This window comes from Coffea arabica, chromosome 5c, assembly GCF_036785885.1.
Source record: "Coffea arabica cultivar ET-39 chromosome 5c, Coffea Arabica ET-39 HiFi, whole genome shotgun sequence".
Taxonomy (NCBI): domain Eukaryota; kingdom Viridiplantae; phylum Streptophyta; class Magnoliopsida; order Gentianales; family Rubiaceae; genus Coffea; species Coffea arabica.
In genome coordinates, this window is record NC_092319.1 from 5,465,903 (window position 1) to 5,486,996 (window position 21,094).

The 21,094-nt window shown below is 37.1% G+C and overlaps 1 protein-coding gene across 1 annotated transcript; it reads right to left on the minus strand.

The window, feature by feature from the left end:
- Window positions 1–9,532: 9,532 nt before the first annotated feature.
- LOC113705949 (putative F-box protein At1g67623) lies at window positions 9,533–11,262 on the minus strand. Its single transcript, XM_072049851.1, has 3 exons — window positions 11,066–11,262; window positions 10,260–10,422; window positions 9,533–9,931 (listed from the first exon to the last, which is right to left on the minus strand). The coding sequence occupies exons 1-3, from the start codon at window positions 11,260–11,262 to the stop codon at window positions 9,533–9,535; spliced, it is 759 nt and encodes a 252-aa protein (XP_071905952.1).
- Between the last annotated feature and the right edge of the window lie 9,832 nt (window positions 11,263–21,094).

Here is a 21,094-nt window from a genome sequence, read left to right on the forward strand (position 1 = left end):
AGAGGAGACGAGCAAACGGAAATGAATAGGCGCAGCTCCGTGGAGACAGTGGTAAACTAAGTTGGTTTGTCAAACATTTCATGAACACGACCATCACCTTTACAATTGGTGGCAGTAAACTTAAAATTGCATATGTTTTTCTTGTATGGCCGTCAGATTGAAAGGTTGGAAGCAGCGCTGACTTATGGTTTGGAGGGGCAGTATTCGTCATGCCTTTGGCTGTACAAAATAAAAGCTGCAGCCACATGTCCACAGCAACGGAATGCGTAAGTTGCATGTGCATAGGTTTGGAAGTTTTTTCCATAGTTCAGCAACGGTTGTCTAAAAATGTGGTTATGGTTTGTAATGCAGGTGGGATTGTGGGTTATTGATGCTGAAGTACATGGATATGTTATCAAGTGGAATTGGAAGCTGGAAATGGAATCAGGTAAGGAAAAAGGAATGGCGTCGTATGCTGTAACAGTAAGTGTGTATGCTTGCATTGGTTGCGAACGATGGAGATAGTAACAAATTTATCGGTGCAGTACAATTCGGAGCAGGAGCGGCGCAAAGTAGCACTGTCTTTGGTTCTGGATGATGCCAACGTTGTCCGTCATCAAATTATGCGGAAAGCGAACACGCACAGGAGGTTGGAGATGAATAAAGTTGAGGTTCGATGAAGGTGGCAAGATAGAGAGACAAAGTAGCGGCATTTTGTGGAAAGGGCCATGTTTTAGGCGGTGTCATAGTCGGATGGACGTCGTCGTAGCCTAAAATGTAGAAGACGGAGAGAGAGAGTCCAAAAGCTGCCATAGCAAGGCAAGCGGTTGGTGTGTATCCATGAGTTTCATTAGAGGAAGGGAAAGCAAAGTTCAACCGAGCAAACTCGCCGGTGGTGGTGCGGGGAGACCTTGCCATGGGGATAACGAGTACCACAATCTTCATGTGGTCGAGAGTTAAGAGAAGATTTGTGGGTGGTTATGAGTAGCGTACAGTGATCCATGGTATGCAGTCATTAGAAATAAATGAAAAAAGATTGAAATATTTGATTTGTGGTAATTAAAGTTATGTATCGCGAGAGTTTATGAATTAGGTGTCTTGACGTATCCGAAACAATTTGTCTTAACACGGACTTTTAACCTGCAATAGGTTAGTTTCTTGCTTTGCATTCTATGGTAACGGGTAAATGACACTCAAGTATAATATCGATCCGATTTTATCGAACAAATAAAGTGGCCATACATAGCTGGTGTTTTATTGCAAACCGTGTTCAATTAAATTTTATCCGATAAGTGAATTAGTAAGTATGGCATATTGGTACTCTGTCTCATAGTGGAGGAAATCGATAAAGAGCCGGTGTTTTATTGGAAAAGGGGTTTTACTAGAGAACTGATTGATAAATAAATGTATTAATGGAAAAATGGGTGCATTGTTCTTATAATGGAGGAAGGTCATAAAAAACTGGTCTTTTATGGGAAAGTGATACATTACGGAAGTGACCGCTATTTGGTTTATGCTGAATTAATTAATTTATTTATATAAAAAATTATAATATATATTTTAGTATAATTTACTGATTGATTTTAATTTTATTGGATAAAAAATTGTTTTATGGAAAAGGGAACTCTGTTGTTATATTGGAGAAAAGCCATGAAAAGCTGGGGTTTTATTGCAAAACGAGTTATCATATATTTTATCCGATAAATGAATCTATTAATGGAAAAATGGGTGCATTGTTCTTATAATGGAGGAAGGTAATAAAGAGCTGGCCTTTTATGGGAAAGTGATACATTACGGAAGTGACCGCTATTTGGTTTATGAAATTATCCCAAAAAATTTAGAATTAGTTTATTTATTTATATAAAAAATTATAATATACATTTTAGTATAATTTACTGATTGATTTTAATTTTATTGGATAAAAAAATTGTTTTATGGAAAAGGGTACTCTGTTGTTATACTGGAGAAAAGCCATGAAAAGCTGGGGTTTTATTGCAAAACGAGTTATCATATATTTTATCCGATAAATGAATCTATTAATGGAAAAATGGGTGCATTGTTCTTATAATGGAGGAAGGTAATAAAGAGCTGGCCTTTTATGGCAAAGTGATACATTACGGAAGTGACCGCTATTTGGTTTATGAAATTATCCCAAAAAATTTAGAATTAGTTAATTTATTTATATAAAAAATTATAATATACATTTTAGTATAATTTACTGATTGATTTTAATTTTATTGGATATAAAAATTGTTTTATGGAAAAGGGTACTCTGTTGTTATATTGGAGAAAAGCCATAAAAAGCTGGGGTTTTATTGCAAAACGAGCTATCATATATTTTATCCGATAAATGAATCTATTAATGGAAAAATGGGTGCATTGTTCTTATAATGGAGGAAGGTAATAAAGAGCTGGCCTTTTATGGGAAAGTGATACATTACGGAAGTGACCGCTATTTGGTTTATGAAATTATCCCAAAAAATTTAGAATTAGTTAATTTATTTATATAAAAAATTATAATATACATTTTAGTATAATTTACTGATTGATTTTAATTTTATTGGATAAAAAAATTGTTTTATGGAAAAGGGTACTCTGTTGTTATATTGGAGAAAAGCCATAAAAAGCTGGGGTTTTATTGCAAAACGAGCTATCATATATTTTATCCGATAAATGAATCTATTAATGGAAAAATGGGTGCATTGTTCTTATAATGGAGGAAGGTAATAAAGAGCTGGCCTTTTATGGGAAAGTGATACATTACGGAAGTGACCGCTATTTGGTTTATGAAATTATCCCAAAAAATTTAGAATTAGTTAATTTATTTATATAAAAAATTATAATATATTTTTATTTAATACACTGTGTAATTGTACTAATATTTTTTATAATTCTAGAGAATATTATATATTAATAAGTATAATTTTTAGTATATATTACTATATTATACATAACAAATATAATTATATAATATATTATTACTACATACACATATATATTATAAATATATGGACATATATATTTGCATGATGGGAAACATCTGTGCCTGCGTCATGTGCATCCCTTCAATAACGTATTCCAATTTGTACAACGAATGCATCAATACAGGCCCAGAAATGTATTGTAAGTTGTCCAAGCCTGTCAGCAGCATAGACATCCCCATTAAAAAGTGAGGCAATCTTAAGCTCCTAGTCCAGCAGCTAATTTTCCCTATCGAAGTACATATTCAACCAGGGGTTAGCTAAAGGAATACATTACTCATACAGACTTCGTGTTGGGTTTGAAGATTCCATTGGTGGACTTTATTTTGGTACAGACGCAAAGCAAGGAGCCTAGCTGAATTAATGTCAACCATTGCTCCCTGACCAACTGTTAGTATTGCACGTATCCGAGAGGTTAACCAGACGGGCAGATTTAGTGAATTGCATTGTTGTTAATGTTTAGACGATAAGTTGCCAACAAACAATTAGAATGAGAACAGGCTAAACTTACTACATGCCAATGTGGTCTGAAGTATATGGCTGACGCATCCTGCATTTGACAGCAATTACAAATTTTATCTGATAATTTTTCCTCATGTGCATTCGGGAACCTGCATACAACATACGTCATTCCCAACTTCGACATTTTTAGAATTTGCATAAAAAAACTCAGCGATGGCCCTTTGCAAACAAAAACAGAAGGGAAGAAAGTAGTACCAACATATATGAATTAGACAGACCCAGTGTCTGACTAAAGCACAAAAGTTTTTAACCTGTGTGTCCCATCAGAAGATAGGTTCTCTCCTTCCAATGGTTTGGAGAAGCTTCCGTACAGTGAACGGCCCATAAACTGATCTTCCTCATGCTTTCAAATTTTCCTTTTTTTCTTGGTCTGCGCATATGATCAGACGCAATTTTAGCTATCAAAAAAACGAAATGAACTATTGTCAACATAGTCCTGAACATGAATGCATCTAAATACCTCCGGAGGATATATGTTTGGGGCTTCCCGTTTGCGCGTCACTTGCTTTGCTGTGTTCTGCAGTCCAAGCTTGCTGACAACATTAACATAAAAGTTCCAATCCACACTGCCTTCTGTTACGGGTGATTGTCCAAAACGGTTTTGCTTAATGAAATCTTGTACATTATCAGCACGGGCCAATTTCTTCAGGTGTCCTACAAAATCTCCTTCAGGATCTGCAAATAAGTTTTGTGTCAGGCCAATCTTTGAACGGATGTTCTTCCGTAGCAAAAGCCACATTTCAAAGCCAAAAAGACCAGGTCTTACCCAAATAATTGTCTTCTACAGTGTAACATGTATAAGAGGTGGGGAAGATGGCATTGTACGGCTGAAGAACGAGTAATATGGAAACAGTTAGGCCTGATCATGTTGTTTGTGCATACTGGAACATATACAACATAACGATCAGTTCCCGTATGGTGCACTTACAGAATTAAGGACGGATTTATACGGAGAATCATCGACTAATATCGTGTTAGAGCTGTTGTACGACTTATATTCTCCCCACACACGTTTCAGGTCCTTAAACATCACCGTTTTGTCTGGATTTTCCCTAAGCCTGGTTTGTGTCATAGTGCACCGCGACTGATCCTGCACAATATTGATTGTTCCCGACTTTGATTTATCAGAAGTCTTACACACGGACTGACTACACACAATCGAAGTAATTTGTGAATGACATCTCACCCAAACAAATAACAGTCTCTGCTCCAAACGTTCATTCATTTTTTTGGATAGACTGTCCAACACTGGTTGAATGTTGTGGCTGCAGAAAACACAACTGTCTTGAATTAAGGGAACAACACAAAAACTTGTGGACGTTCTAGTTAATCAAGTAATTGAAATATAGGTTGGCGGATACCTTAGCTTTGATGACCAAACAGCGACCTCAAAATATGACAGACAGACCTGCAAAAATTCACGGCAATGTGGTCTGAAGTTAAAGTCCCGATTTCTGGTCATCCTTGTAAATGCACTGCCCAGAAGCACTCCATTCAAATCAAGAATAAGAAGCTTCTTCTTTGAATCATTGCTGGACGCAAGTTCTGGCGGGTTTTTTTTCACCCTTGTACCTTCGGCTGGGGAAAAAATGAAGGCATACAGCATTTCAGCACATGGATTGTGCATGTGAGATCAAATTTGAATGTCATAATGAGAAATCAAACAAGAGGAAATGGAAAGTGTAAAGCAAAGTTCTGGGGCCGAGGATTTATTACAATGGTGTCACAAGGAGATGCATCGGAACAGAGGTACATACACTTTTTATGGTTTCCTTTATACAATGATTAATTTCGTACCAATAATTTGCTACAGCCCTAAAGAATTTAACATTTAATATTGCCTTCATATGCAACGAACCAATTACAGTAAAGGCGAGACATAATGTACCGTTCCCTGTTTCCTGATGGCCCACATCCTTGGTAGCATGATCTTGCAAATCTCCTCTGGTTACAGCCTCATGTGCCTGTTTATTTTCTATGAGGAAAGCAGCATAAGCGAATGGGTCCGCAAGTTTACCCAAAGCGATCTCCCAGGCAATAAATTTTCTAGCAATGACAACATCAAGCTGTACATACATTCAGAAACAATGTCAGACGCAATAGAGTCAGCTTGCCACAAGGGGTTGTCACTGTGTGCACTTACAAATTCTGGCCGACACCCCTTTGCCCAACATTGCGCAAACTTCAAAGTGAAAACCCCGCAACTCGCCCCGTCTGTCTGTTTTAGTTTGTGTTTGACAAGAATAAATGTCCAGGGTTGATTTTCGTGGAAAATTTCCATCAAAATCCATTCCTAAAAAAGGAAATAAATACAGCAGGTTTCGAATGTTAGAAAAATGTTACCTTCTTCGGAAACGAAGCTAAGGTACGCTTTTGGAGTATACTCACCACAGATTGCATCAAACCTTGGTAGATGGTTTTGTAATTGTCCATAGAATCAACAATGTACACCTGTTTGTCCTTGACATGTGCAATCATGAGCAACCAATGATTTGAATAAATGATTGGGAAAAAAATCTGCAATCGCATACAACAAGCAATGTTGAATGTGTTAAAAGCTAAGGCATGTTAGGCTAAATCCAATTCCACTAACATGCAGCTGCTACTCATATTGTATAAGAATGTTAAGGCGAGAATGATAGCTAATGTTTACCTTTTCAGGATTTGACTGATAGTCGTCATTGCTTTGATCAACGAATGTCTTTTTGGTTGCGGGAGATATGCATGGATAGTCTAACACGCATTTAAGCTACAACCAAGTGATTGAGAAGCAAGTATTAGGTCCACATTTTGCAAGGCACAACAGCACATACAATAATTTTCGTTACGTACCCAAAACATAGGATTGAAGAAAACGAATTGCTTATATTCTTTCTGGAGTAAGTGAAGGTACTGGGTCACAACCTTCACAGAATGGAACAAATTCAAACATTCAACATCGAGTGGACAATTTTTAGCGAGATTAGTGAACAAGGTAGGCCTGTGCAATCGCATAAAAAACTTACTTTGTCACTGATTAGTGTGTCCTGAAGCATCACTTCCTCCAGTTCTTCTCTTGTAATATCAAAGAGATGCTGCCTATCTAGTGTACTCACACAGCTGTGAACAATGATTGACATGATTAGAATAATCAGATGAAAGCGAGATCAGTGTTAGCCAAAGAAAATACCGACACTTTAACATACATCTGCGGGACGAGTTCTCTGACATGAAAGCGTACGGCTTCTTTCAATTCATCAGGTGCTACGCCGGAAGCTTGCGGTAGACACTGGACAATAAAGGTATTAGCATATAAAAAGGGGATTACATGAGAGTGCAAGAGCATGTCTTACATCTCGTAGAAATGGCAATTTCTCAATTCCGCAGTCCTTCACTTCGATGGCACCAACCCTTTGTAAAATTTGTGTCACTTTATCCGCAACCTAGTCATACAAATATTGGGTTATGCTCCTGTGTTGCCATCGAGAAGAAGAAACAAAAAGGAGTAAAATAACTTTGTCACATACACTTGCCCCTTTTCTGGTTTGTTCAGACAGTATGACAACATCTTGAAGGTGTGCCTTTTCCCCCACAACCGGCCCCACCTCGACCCCAGCACACTTCCCCCCCTTATCCATCTTATTTATTTCTTCAACTTTTCTATTCGCGTCCCCAGTCTCACCAATGACAGCATCAGAGGTATAGGATTTCTTCCACATCCAACCACCATCTTCAGCTTTGAATGCCAGTTTTTTGAAGTACGATACTCCCATATTTTGGGCGTAAAATCCTCTGTCAACATGGTCAGCCAAGAATGGCACATTAAAGCGCCTAAAGAGCCTGGTCAGCAACATACCAAATGGGAGATGTGTTCTCTTATTCTCCCTGCTCTTAATCTTCCTAATCCTGTTGAGCATTGTTGCAATGATCAAATTGGCTATGTTGACGGGTTGTTTGTGTAACATATGCCACAATATAACTCTTTCTAATGCACTAATGGAAGTGATACTTCCGGCTTTGGGTAAAATGTTATGAGTTATTATCAGATGTAACAGCCGTGGCAACACTTTCATATACGGCGCATAAAACTTAGTTTTTTTCCCCGTGTTCATAACTCTGTCACCATTTTGCCTAATCTCTCCAAGAAATTCTAGGTCATTGTACCCCTTCACAGCAAGCTTATCTACATTCTTTGCGCTAATCCGTTTATAGTCAACAGTGTATCCACTGTCAACCAACCCAAACTCTGAACACAAAACCTCGGTAGACACTGACACTTCTACATTCCTAACGACTGAACGCAGAACTGACTTCTGCTTATTTGCCCTACAGTTAGCATAGAATTCCCTAACCATCGCATCATAGCACTTGTCATTATTTGCCATCAAATTTAACAAATTTTGGGCATTCAGATATTCCGTGATATCAATACACTCACCAGCGAGAGCTTCTACGTCGACCCACATGCCTGCATACACTGGAAGACTCATACAGGCCTCCATGTTACTGCCTATGCTTGCTCCGGGATGCGATTCAATTGTTGAGTACTTTGAGCAACAGAGGAAGCGAACGCGATAAATCTACTTCTTCTTCGACCTTGCCGCGAAAAACTTTTCGAAAAGCTCCAAATTTCAGAAAGGGGGGGGAAAGCTTTAACCGAAACTGTTAAGTGTGTTTACACAACAACGGAGCTTTTGATGGGCTAAACAGGAGAAACGATGAGAAGTTCACGAAAGACAAGCTTTTTGTGGGATAATTGATGAGGCGGGGACGGGCGTGGAGGGGAGGCAAACCCGATTTACATATTCGAAAATCAACCCGTTTCGGTATTGGAGCGTGTATTCGAATCGGGTTATGCGCAAGCCAAATAACTTTGGCAGCAGATTACAATCTATATAATAACAAATGTAATTATGCTTTTATATAATTAATTAATATTATATACACATATATTATAAGGGATACCCTCAGAAACCTCCCCCGAATGTCCTTATGGAAAAATCATGAAATGGATAATTTATGGACGATAGCCAAAAAGAGCTCCCGTTTTATTCAACAACTTGTTTATTTTCATTTCATCCGATAAATAAATTTGTTTACGCAAAAATGGGTACTCTTTTCTTATAATAAAGGAGAGCCATAAAGAGCATCACTTTTATTGTAAATCGCGTTTATTTTTTATATTATCCGATAAATATATTTATTTCTGGAAAAAAGGGTACTCTGTTATTATAATGCAGGAAGACCATAAAGAGCTGGTCTTTTACTACAAAGTGATACTTTACAGACTGGGACCACCATTTGGATTATCAAATTATGCAAAGAAAATTATGTCATCATTATATATTTTTTGTTATGCATTGTATAATTATACTAATATATTATATCACTATACAGTATATTATACATTAATTAAAATTTTTTATAAATGTATATTATAAATACTGTTATAGTATATATTTACATATTACTATTTAAATATATTTATAAATGTATTTTATATGTGCATATAATTATAATATATATGTGTATATAGTAATATAAAATTAAAGATTAGCATAATTATATAATGCATTATATGAATATGTATAATAATTAATTAATTAAGTTGACAAAATCATTCAGCAATTTTCTTCCATTAATTTCATAAATCAAATCGTGGTCTATTCATCGTAGTATCACATTGTCTTAAAAGACAAGCTCTTTATGGCTTGCCTCCATTATAAGAACACAGTACCCTTTTTTGCATAAGTAAATTGTTTTGCAGTATCTAATCAACCACCATTTCGTTTGTACTTAGTAAACTTCTCACTTCACTACAGTATCCGTCACGTAGATCACTGCTGAGGAGTTCCCTCTTTACCTTCTAACTATCATCCTTTATTCTTACATTTCATACACGTTTGTCTACAACGGCGTTTTGTCGAGAAAATGTCAGAACATACAAGGGCCAAGATAAGCTGTTTATGTTTTCATACCAGTAGTATTAAGAGAGTAAGAAGTAGCGGTCAATTCAGTTGGCAAACATAAAAAAAGCGTAACGATGTGTTGTCAACATTCAATCTTACACATTAACGATATGGCAGGGCAGCACAAATTGCTCGAATTTCCTCATCGCAAGCGCACCCTTCACATGTACTCTCCTCCACTTCATCGGGATGCATAGGCCATGAAGATGTTTTCCTCTCATGTGTCATGGCACAACAAATGGGCGTTGGGTTTAGAAACACAGGATTCTTGACCCATATCATCCTCAGCAGCGCTCGCAAATTCTGACGGCAAAGATTCACTCTGCCTTGGAGAAGTCTGGATTTCATGAGCAGTCTCATACCTTTGCGCTTTAACCCGTCCCCACCAACAAAGATGTAAATTATTCCCAACGCATATGCAGCATCGGCATGGCCTGAATTAGCAGCTTCTTCCAGGTTTTCCAATGCTGAGTCCTCGTGCTTATCCGAAAAAAAATCAACCTAAGCAGTTCCAAGGTTGATATTACAGTCTTGCGAAATGTATGAGTAACCAAAAAGTTTAAAAGTGCAGGCAGAACAGTGGCGGCGAGACAACAGTTATTTACTGGGGCCCAAAGCTGCAGTAACCTGTTGTACGCCAATCTTTTGGGTGAAGTGTGCTGACCAAAATCACATTGAAGCTCAAATGAAAGAGATGATGTGAGCTTGGTGTAGAAATTTTGTAACTCAAGTATGGTTATGGAATGTTAGTTCATTACTATTCCATTTAAAACATTACCGAATTTTCCCATGACTATTGCGTCTTACGTTCCAAAGCAACCCAACTTACCACTCCTTTTCGGTACAAGGCTTCTGGATTTTTGCTTTGTCTGCACTTCTTCAAGAACCTCGACACTTTCTGGTTTTTTGGCCACGGAACGATTTCAAACCTGTCGAGGGACATCCGCTGGTAAATGTTCTTTGACTCGGAAACTTCGTTGAACAACTTACAGCTGCAAAATAATAGAAATGATCCATTAAACTAAAACGAAAAGCACAGAATGGAACAAGAATACGCCTCTTCCAGTTTGTATCATCCATAGCAGAACGAACCACAGTTTTGCCCGGAAAAGATCAGCGGATGAAGAAGACGCGACACGTTGAAGCACCTCGGATAGCACCTCGGTTGGAAGGGAGAGGATGGAGGTTCGTGAACTCCGTTTTTGTGCGTTGGCCATGACCGGTTAACTCCTTTTACTGGGCACAGTTTAGTGAATCCCTGAAAGCCCCAACAATGGAGTAAACTTCAAACAAAAACTACTTCCTCATAAAATCCAAAAATGATAGATCAGGTGTAATATCCCACTGTTTCTGGACATCCGACTAACCTTAGCGTTCGTTCGAACAGAAATGGGAAAGTGGCGACTTCTCCTGCAAACGACGCAACATTCTGTCGTCAAAAAACTGTCATCCGTAACATTTTTTCAAACCAACCAACGTATGTGTCAATACGGTCAATTCATCAGAACCGTAACAATACACCGATAGCAAGGGAAGATGAACAGTCATGAACTACACGTACATCGTAAATTTACGGGCGTTAATCGCATAGCAAAGGAGGTTCCACAGTGATAAACAGGGAGGGTTAGTTCGTACCTGTGGTCGTCAACCAACTCGTAGAAGCCGGTAGCACAGATTTGGCAGCCAGGTCGGGCGGGGTAAATGGCAACCAAAAGGTCGCGTCCGATATATATCCACACTGACTCCTCGTATGCTGCCACGAACGGGGTAAATGGCAACCAAAAGGTCGCGTCCTTCAAACTTGTCCAGACTGACTCCTCGTATGCTGCCATTAATGGGGTCGTAACCCGAACCCATTAATTGAGAAGGCGCACAAAGAGCTGGTGTTGACAAATGTTTGGGTAAATGCCATAAAGAGCTGGTGTTTTTCGTCTGTAACGCTCGAAATTCCACACTTTGGGGGGGGGAAGTTTAAACCGACACTGTTCAGTGTGTTGACACAACGGCGGAGGCGTTGATGGGCTAAACAGGAAAAAGGATGAGAAGTTCAAGTAAGACAAGCTTTTTGTGGGATAATTGATGTGGCGGGGACGGGCGTATCATCATGAGGCAAACCCGATTTACATATTGGGAAATCAACCCGTTTCGGTACTGGAGCGTGTATTCCGAATCGGGTTATGCGGAAGCCAAATTACTTTGGCAGCAGATTACAATCTATTGATATTAACAATTGTAATTATGTTTTTATATAATTTATTAATATTATATACACATATATTATAAGGGATACCCTCAGAAACCTCCCCCGAATTAGCTTATGGAAAAATCATGAAATGGATATTTGATGGACGATAGCCAAAAAGAGCTCGCGTTTTATTCAAGAACTTGTTTATTTTCATTTAATCCGATAAATAAATTTGTAATCGAAAAAATGGGTACTCTTTTCTTATAATAAAGGAGAGCCATAAAGAGCATCAGTTTTATTGTAAATCGAGTTTATTTTTTATATTATCCGATAAATATATTTATTTATGGAAAAAGGGTACTCTGTTATTATAATGCAGGAAGACCATAAAGAGCTGGTCTTATACTACAAAGTGATACTTTACAGACTGGGACCACGATTTGGTGAGGCTTTTCCAGCAGTAATACTTTTGTTATAAAACTAATAAAATTAAATACTATAATTGAATTGAAAACATACTAGGTTACAAGTTACGTCCGCTACAAAACCCTTGTTCCCTATAAAACTTTCGGTATGTTTCCAAAAAAAAATCTGAAACTTAACGTACTACAAAACATGCCACTTTATTTTTAAGAGCTGGTATAGTATGCGTTGTTTGTTCAAATTTTCCTAAACCGTCATATAATTATTGTTATGTGAAATAAAAACCATACTAGTTCTGTCTTGGCCGGTAGTTGCTGCTATAAAGAGCTAGTATGTTTGCCACAAAAATTTGGTTCAAAACATACTAGTTTTCCACCGTCCGCTATTTAACCAATATTTCCTATAAAGAGCTGGTATGTTTCCCATACAAAGAAGGTACAATGTTTGCCATATAGAGCTGGTATGTCATGCGCAATTTCGTTTTCTTATTTTAACTTTCACATATTCAATTTATGTTAAATACATAAATTTAACTTTCAAAAATTGGCGCCAAATTACTTCTTCTATTGCCGCCTAGCAGCAATAATTTTTTAATCACCTTCATTACATATTAAATTTCTGTTATTGTCCTTAAATGTAATTACCAACCAGCTTTTGGAATTGTCAATTAGTTTACGTGAGTACAATTTATAAGCTGATAGACTAATATTCGTTTTGCATAGGTTTCCTCTATTACGAGTTTCTTCCATTTAATTAGTTCTCTCTCGCTTGCATTTAATTAGTTTAATTACTTACTTATTTTATGTTAAATAGATAACCTACTAGTTCACTTAAAATTTGTCAAACTCGGCATTTTTCCTGGCACATCCGGTGCTTACAAAAAAATGTTTTTGTACTTATAACCCCTCAACTTTAGTAATCATTCTAATAATTTATTCTTCTTTCAATCTTCTACCAATACAAGGACCAAAGGGGCATCCATGGAATAAAAATACCTTCTCACGCATGAAAATAATATTGTAATCAGATTTGGACTGCGTTGTTACCAAAAAACGCAATACAGTAAGGGAGGTCAGTGAAATTTGTGTTAAATGGGATGGGATGCCACTGAAATTTAAATCAACCTCAGGGGAGGATAGTGAGATTATTCATATTTATTGTATTCGTTCCGAAACATCAACTATACATGATGGGAGACTCCAAGTACTGAACCAAGCAATAACCTCATCCACACCCAAATAAGCAAACAAATGTGTTGACTACTGTTGGCGAAAACCTATTCCCTCCAACCCCCAAATTCTTGTTAAAGCTGCTGTCCGTCGACACCGTGGGAGCGCCGTGTCCTTGTGTTTCGCTGAGATAAAGTTAGGCGGTGTCGCGGAGGAGATTAACCTTTGCGAATGGCTTCTTCGTCTTCAGCCGGGTCGGTCAATAGCACGGTGTGGCCTACATTATATTGCAATTGTGGTCGAAGCTGTGCAGTTCGGGTTGTCTGGAAGTCTGAAGCAAACAGGGGGCGCCACTACTATCGCTGCGCTAACGCCCTGGTATGTTCTTCGGTAGAACTGTTTCTTCCATTAATTTCGGATTGCTAAGGTAGTTGTATTGCAGAGGCCCTGTCGAACGTTCATTGGCTGGTGTGATGAGTTTGCACGAGCAACGGGGTTTGAAGTTCCCGATCCCGCCCCCCCGTCAAGTACCGCCCCCGTTTTTCCTAATACACCCGCGGCGGAGGTGTCTGCCATCATAGCTGAACTGAGAAGCATGCAAAGGAACGTGACCATCCTTAACATTGCTGTGGTAGCTGTGGTGGGGGTAGTCCTTCTTCTGGTTCTGAAACCGTGAATTCATGTGTTCGCGTTGATTGCATTCCCTCCAAACCCCCCCCTACAGTACTGGACTATGGTGTCCGTAAGGATAGAATGGCCATTAAGGCTCCTTTACAGCCTCTTGTATTTGTGGTTGCCACTGCTGTGCTCCTTATGTCTTTTGTCCCTCCGTTGTCAACCGGTGGTTGCCGCATGTGGTTTTTCGGCCAACCGGCGGAGTGTTACTGTTTAAATGGTGATTTTGCGTTATATAACAAACTCGGTTTCCGTATTTGGTTTATTTTGACATTCTGCATTATGTGGTTTTTCGGCATGCACTGTTCCCTTTGTCCCACGAAATGTGTGTGCGGATGAGGTACTACGGATCGTTGATTGATCGATGAACGTCATTAGTGAGTGGGATGGCAATCGCTGCGTTGTTAAATATGAACTTCAGCTTAGCCAGGCAACTGAACAAGCTGAAGGTTACGTACAACGAAGTGGGATGTGGCACAGCATTGTTAGGTTAAATTGGAAAATTTGTGGAGTTGAACGACGAAACAAGTTCTTACTTATATATTTGGGTGTAAGTACCATCGCTTACATATCCGACAAACGGTGCACTCCTAATTTTCAGGCCTTGCATATTATCATCCCCTAACCCCTACCCTTGATACGCTAACAATCAAAACCATGCATGGTACGCCCAACAACAGCAAGGGCCATGAACAAAAAACCACCCACCATCCAAATATGATCTTCAACAAAAAAATTAAAAGCACACCGCCGTACCTGCGAACCTTCACTCGAAACGCTCCACAATAAGACCAAACATAGGGTTTAAGGAGGCAACCGTGGTAGCTACCCTCAGAAAGCTGCGGTATTTTCTGCGGCGCACAGTGAGGACAAGGCTGTCAATAGCATCTCTGTCTTCAAACGTGATCTCTACAGCTGATGGATTCCAGCAAATGGTTGCGGTGTGAAGGTTGTCCGCAATGGCAACGTTCCGTGTCATACTAGCGGGGTACCCCTGGTCAGCCAGAAACCTTGTTACAGACCAGTCTTCAAAGTTGGCGCCGAAGAGGATCCAGACGTCGGTATGGAGCAGTGGTTTTAGACCCAGGAAATGTGCAACAAATTCCTCCTTTCCCGCAAACCATGCATTGTAGGTCATGATATAAAACGCCTTCAGGTTCTGCATAAGGGGGAGTGGACGGCGGCGCCACTTGACCAGCGACCGGAATACTTCCTCGTTCGCAATGGGGTTGCGAACGGGGATGCAAGACACCAGCATCGACTGTGGAAACTCCGCTCCGGGAAACCTATCTAACCGAACCAGGGCTTCCTCAACTATCCACTTCACTCCAATGTGGTGAAGTGGTAACACCTCATCTTGAAAGTAGCCGACCATGCCTCCGTTGTTGAGGACATGTATTTGAGGAAATCGTCCAAGTGCCATGAGTCAGTATGGAAAAGGATTTTGGTACGACGAGCCTGGTCGGTTCAGGGGTTAGAAAATGCAGAACGAAGCTATTCTTTCGTCTACTTACGTCTTACAGGTGGTAAACAACTGAAGCGGCCCTTTTATAGCGAAGGCTGTTGTGCCAAAGCAATGCGGAAGTCAATGGGCATGCAAGGAACAAGTTTAGTTTCGGGAAGCTCTTATAGGAGGAGATAAGGATGACGGACCTGGGTTTAAATGGAGGAGCTTGCAGTGCATGGACTGAGTGGTTAAGAGCAGTTTGACCCCTCTCAGGCATCCTTTTGCGGACCACGGTTAACCAACCTAACTTGGGTTAGTGCGATAATAAGTCACAGCTGGCACTGCATCTAAATTTTTATTTGGGAAAATTAGAAGAACCAAATGGCATGCATATTTCTGAATTGCACTACTCCGCTGTAGAAGACCAGCTGTGGACGGGTTCGGCAGGAATATGAGAACAGAGTACCCATTTCCGTAGACAGACATTTTTTTCCTAATACAATAATAACAATGATTTTTTCCAATAAAATACCAGCCTTTTATGTGTTTCCCGCATTACAACAACAGGCTACCCATTTTCCCCCTTTTAGCTGTGGGTCGAATAACAATGCAACCATTTTCGAAGAAATGACCAGCTCTTTACGGCATTCCTCCATTACAACCAATTACATACCCATTGTTCCATACACAACTTAATTTAAGAGATAAAACACAGATAATAGGTTTTCTAAATAAAACACCACCTATTCGGGGGTTAATCCTCCGTTATAAGATGACGGTACTCATACACCGCCAAAATATGTATTCATACACCGACTGAATTAAAAACGGGGTGGATTGGGTTTTTTTCTAAATTTTTTTCCATTAATTAGTTTTTAATATAATTTTTGGATTTTCCCTGTACAAATAGTAGTAATAGTTTAATGGTATGTGGACCTTGATTTTCCTTCATATTTTTGAACTATTCTACACCATATTATTTTTCTTTTAAAGTATTCATTTGAATTCTAGGCCTGGGATTATAAGGTAACCCTTGTCCACTTCAACATACGGTTTTCTTGGGTTTGCTCCATTGTAATCGGAGTACCCATTTTTAGGTATCAAAGCGAATCTACTTCAATTCACGTAAACAAAGACTGGCGCCAAGATTTTTAGCTCGGTTGGCGGGGTTAGTCCCGAAGATGACAAGACTGGCGGCAGACTGGCGCCAGTCTTGCTTACAGCACAAGAATTACAGCCTCGTGGACGGATGGACAGATATGTGAGCGGTCATTTCATTGCTGGTGGCCCACATTTCATTTCGTTGCCGGTGGCCCACCTTCCACTGTGAATTCCAATGTGAATTCCAATGTGAGAAGTAAGATTTCGTCAAGCTTCTTGGGTTTCGTCAAGAAAATGTAAGAAAAAAAAAGTAAAGCTACTAGATTTCTTTCTTGTCCTTGGACAATAAGCATTGGTTGGAGGTATCAAAAAGAATTATAAGGAATGTGTAGATGACATTTTACAATTGGTGATGTCCTTACTTGTTTTCTTCTAATTTTTTATTTTGAATTTTACAAAAATTTATTTTCACCAATACAAACGAATCAAGTTCAACCTTTCGGACTAAAACAAACCAATGTATTTCAAATTTCAAAGGATAATTTTAGAAACCGTTAGCCAATTTTGGCGAATGATTTTTCTTGAATCGTTGGAAATTTATATGGCACTTTTTACTTTGACACCGACTGAATTAAAAACGGGGTGGATTGGGTTTTTTTCTAAATATTTTTCCATTTTTAATTTTTTATATAATTTATGGATTTTGCCTCCTCAAATAATAGTAATAGTTTAATGGTATGTGGACCTTGTTTTTCCTTCATATTTTTCAACTATTCTAGAGCATATTATTTTTCTTTTAAAGTATTCATTTCAATTCCAGGCCTGGGATTGTATTGAAAATGAAAATAAAGCATTGGTTGGAGTTTTAACGACCGTTATACAACTTTCAAAACAAATAAATTCATTCTAAATTTTTATTTGGGATTATTTCAAAAACCAAATCCTGGTCACTTTCCGTAAAGTATCACTTTCCCATAAAAGCCTAGCTGTTTATGGCTTTCCTCCATTATAAGAATAGAGTACCCATTTTCTCATAAATTAAAATATTTATCGTTCGCCATAAAATAAAAATAAATATATTTTTCAATAAAAGACCAACTTTTTATAGCTTTCCTCCATTATCAGAATAGAGTACCCATTTTTTCATAAATAAATTTATGTATCGGATAAAATAAAAATAAATCCGTTGTTTAATAAACGATCAGCTCTTTATGACTTTCCTCTATTTTAAGAACAGAGTACCCATTTTTTGTTAGACAAAGTTATTTATCAGATTAAATAAAAATAAACCTTGTATTTTCAATAAAACATCAGCTTTTTATGACTTTCCTCTATTATAAGAATAAGAATAGAGTACGCATTTTGAAGGCAAAAAGGAATGTGTTTATCGGATAAAATAAACATAAACTCATTAATGTCAATATTGACATATAGCAAAATGCTGGCCCACCTCTCAATGTGATTTTCAATGGGATAAGATTTGCACAGTACATATAGCAAATTGTCATAGCCCCTGTTCCTTCACATGTTACTATCAGACGGTAATTGTCATGGATTGCTTACAACTTATTCCGTCCAAACCTTTTCTTATAATGGAGTTTCTGAATTTAAATCATGAAATAAATTATTTCAGGGGAAAAAGGAAAAATATAAAATTTATGGACGAAAGTCACAAAGAGCTGGTGTTTTATTGAAAACCATCGACCCCTTACCAAAGACGATCAAATGCAGCTAAATGATTTTCTTGCAACAAAGTTGCCGAAAGCAGCTTTGTGACTGTAGTTGCTAAATTTTTGTTTCAACAATTTTTTTAGCAAGAGGTATCATCATTAATGTCAATATTGAGATATAGCAAAATTTGTATACCAAATAACAAACCAATTTGTCATTACAAATACAAAACGAGCAATAATATATTACAACCAATACTATCAACACTACAGATTATAAATCAAATGAAAAAGACATTTTACATTTCTGTTGGTCAGAAACTTTTAGTGAATATCAAATTTTGGTTCAAGACTATTAAAAGGATAACTGAGCATTATGATGGTGTTTCATGTCTTCTCGAGGTCTACTAACAATGTCTTGTTCATTCCTCGAAGATGATGATTCACCACCTGATGGTGATGCTGCATCCCCTCAAGTTGAAGAAAGTGGGACTCTCATGATTGTTCAAATCAAATGCTGCTTTGTTTTCTCAGCTTATGCAGTCTCATATTTAGTTTAAATTAATGTGGGGATGGAGAATTTCATAAATCCTTGCTATTATTTTAACCATCAATAAGTTATGACAAATGTAAAAAATTTTAGTTAGAAAAATTTTAGCTTATGCAGAGTTTATTTTTTAAAATGCCCATAAATGCAATGACCATCATAAGTGTTATTTCAATGTAGATATATTGGACCCAACTTCTTGAGCCCGCCATCACGAACCTCCCGTACAAGCTTATGCTTTGCAAAATAACACTTTGCTACCAAATCCCCTTCATATCTTGACTTATACTAGAAATTACAACAAAGACTTGCAATCAAAATTAACGAAATCATAAGCAATCCAATAAAACAAGTTTCTAAAATCTCCCAGGTCCCAATTCGCAGAATAGTTGCTGGAAAATTTGAAGCCTTGAGCTTCTCAGACGAACCAGAAGCAGCGGTCCCTTTACGCTCTTTTTTACTTGAACTTGCACCCTTAGGTGAATAAGCTTGAGAAAGCCTCATTTGGATCAATTCCAAAAGGGAAGGACTTTTCCTCAGCCTCAATCCCAATGGACTCGGCTCGTCTAATGGGTTATACTGAGCCGGCGGTACCACCGGAAAGCCACCCACTTCCCCACTTCCCTGCTGCTACAGCCAAACGCCCCTCAAAGTACATCAGAAATTGAACTTTGCAATCATACAGACAAGACCACATCGAATAAAATCAGGAAAAAAACTGGTGTTTTATTCTAACATATATTTAGTTTTTCATCCGCTGAATAAATTTATTTATGAAAAAATGGATACTCTGTTCTTATAATAGATGAAAACTATAAAGAGCTTGTGTTTTATTCAAAAACAGGTTCATTTTTATATTATTCGATAAATAATATTTTTTATCGAATAATGGGTATTGGGTACTATATTCTTATAATGGAGGAAAGTCATAAAGAACTGGTTTTTTATTGAAAAAACATTTTTATTTTTATTTTATGCGATAAACAAATTTGTTTATGGCAAAATGGATACTCTTTTCTTATAAGGGAGGGAAGCCATAAAGAGCTGATGTTTTATTGAGAAACGGGTTCATTTTTTTGTTGTCGATAAATAAATTTGTTTATGGTAAAATGGGTTCACGGTTCTTATAATACAGGAAAGGTATAAAGAGTTAGGATTTTATTGAAAAATGGGTTTATTTGTCTAACAATAGTTCAAAATATGACAAAAACTGTAAATCATTCAAGAATTGTGTTTTTGCAAAAGAAGGATCTTAAAATAATAATAATAATTTATATTAGAAAATGAATGATATATGGATACAAATAAATGTAATTGCATGTTTTTTTATTTTAAAATGAAATACTTACCAGTAGTATGCATTCCATTTGATAATCTTATATATATATGCATTATGAGAATATATATATGTATGTATATATGTGTGTGCGTGTGAATTAACTACCTTTGAATTAATTTTTATTTAAAAAAAGAATTATTTTTAATGCCTTTATAATTTGTGAATGATTGTGAGAGTAAAATATATTATGACAATAAGATACGTTGAATTGTGAAAATTGTAATTTAAACAGGCTCCTATATTTTGGATATTTGACTTTCGTAGTTGCGAATTTCTTAAATTAAAGGTTAGTTATTACTCTAAGTGATATGGTAAGTGTCAGTAATAAATGTGAGATGTGAATTGGAATTTGCAGATATCATTTTACAGGGGTGGTTATTATCCGTTAGTTAAAGTTTAGGAGTTTGAATTTTATGGGGTAGTGGAAAAAACATAAGGGAAATGTGGAAAAAATATAAGTATGATTATAGGATTTGTAGGGCCGGTTACATGATTAGTTAAGACATAAATATTTTTTAATTAAAAAATTGCAAAATTCTATTCAAATAGCATTCACACTTTTGATAATTTTTGAAGCTCCTTTTCCAAAACCCCCTCAGCAATACATTTAGATATAGATACTAAACGATAGTTATGATAGCGAAATAGTTTTTACCTGATATAACACGTTGTTGCACTTTTAGCGATCATTTGATTCATTGTTGAACATATTCGCCTAAATAAAATAACACCTAAAATTATGGAAGTAAGTTTCCTATCTAAAATAGTAAGTTAAGTGTAATAGATTAGTAACTTTTATACCTCAAAAGGTAAATTGGAATAAATATTAAACTTAATTTTTAAATAAATAGATTACTACTTGATATCCCAAACTTACATTTAAAAGAGTAAGTTTAATTCAAATAACAGTAAGTTTTTATACATAAATAGTAATTCTGGAATGCATGTACAATTTTTACATTAAAACCTTATCTCAAAGTAGTATTATGAAGTTTATTTCAAATAATGATAAGATGTTTTTATTAATGATTAAAACTTAGTACCTTAGTTAGTAAGCACTCATAATATACCTTAGTAACTTTAATTCAAGTAGTAGTAAGTTTTTATA

Bases quoted from the DNA above. Each gene is read 5' to 3' on its own strand.
- LOC113705949 (XM_072049851.1), bottom strand. From the start codon at position 11,262: ATGGCAGCATACGAGGAGTCAGTCTGGACAAGTTTGAAGGACGCGACC. The intron at 10,423-11,065 runs GTACGAACTAAC...ATTATTTTGCAG, and splicing joins GAGTTGGTTGACGACCACAG to CTGTAAGTTGTTCAACGAAG. The intron at 9,932-10,259 runs GTAAGTTGGGTT...GGAACTGCTTAG, and splicing joins CCTTGTACCGAAAAGGAGTG to GTTGATTTTTTTTCGGATAA.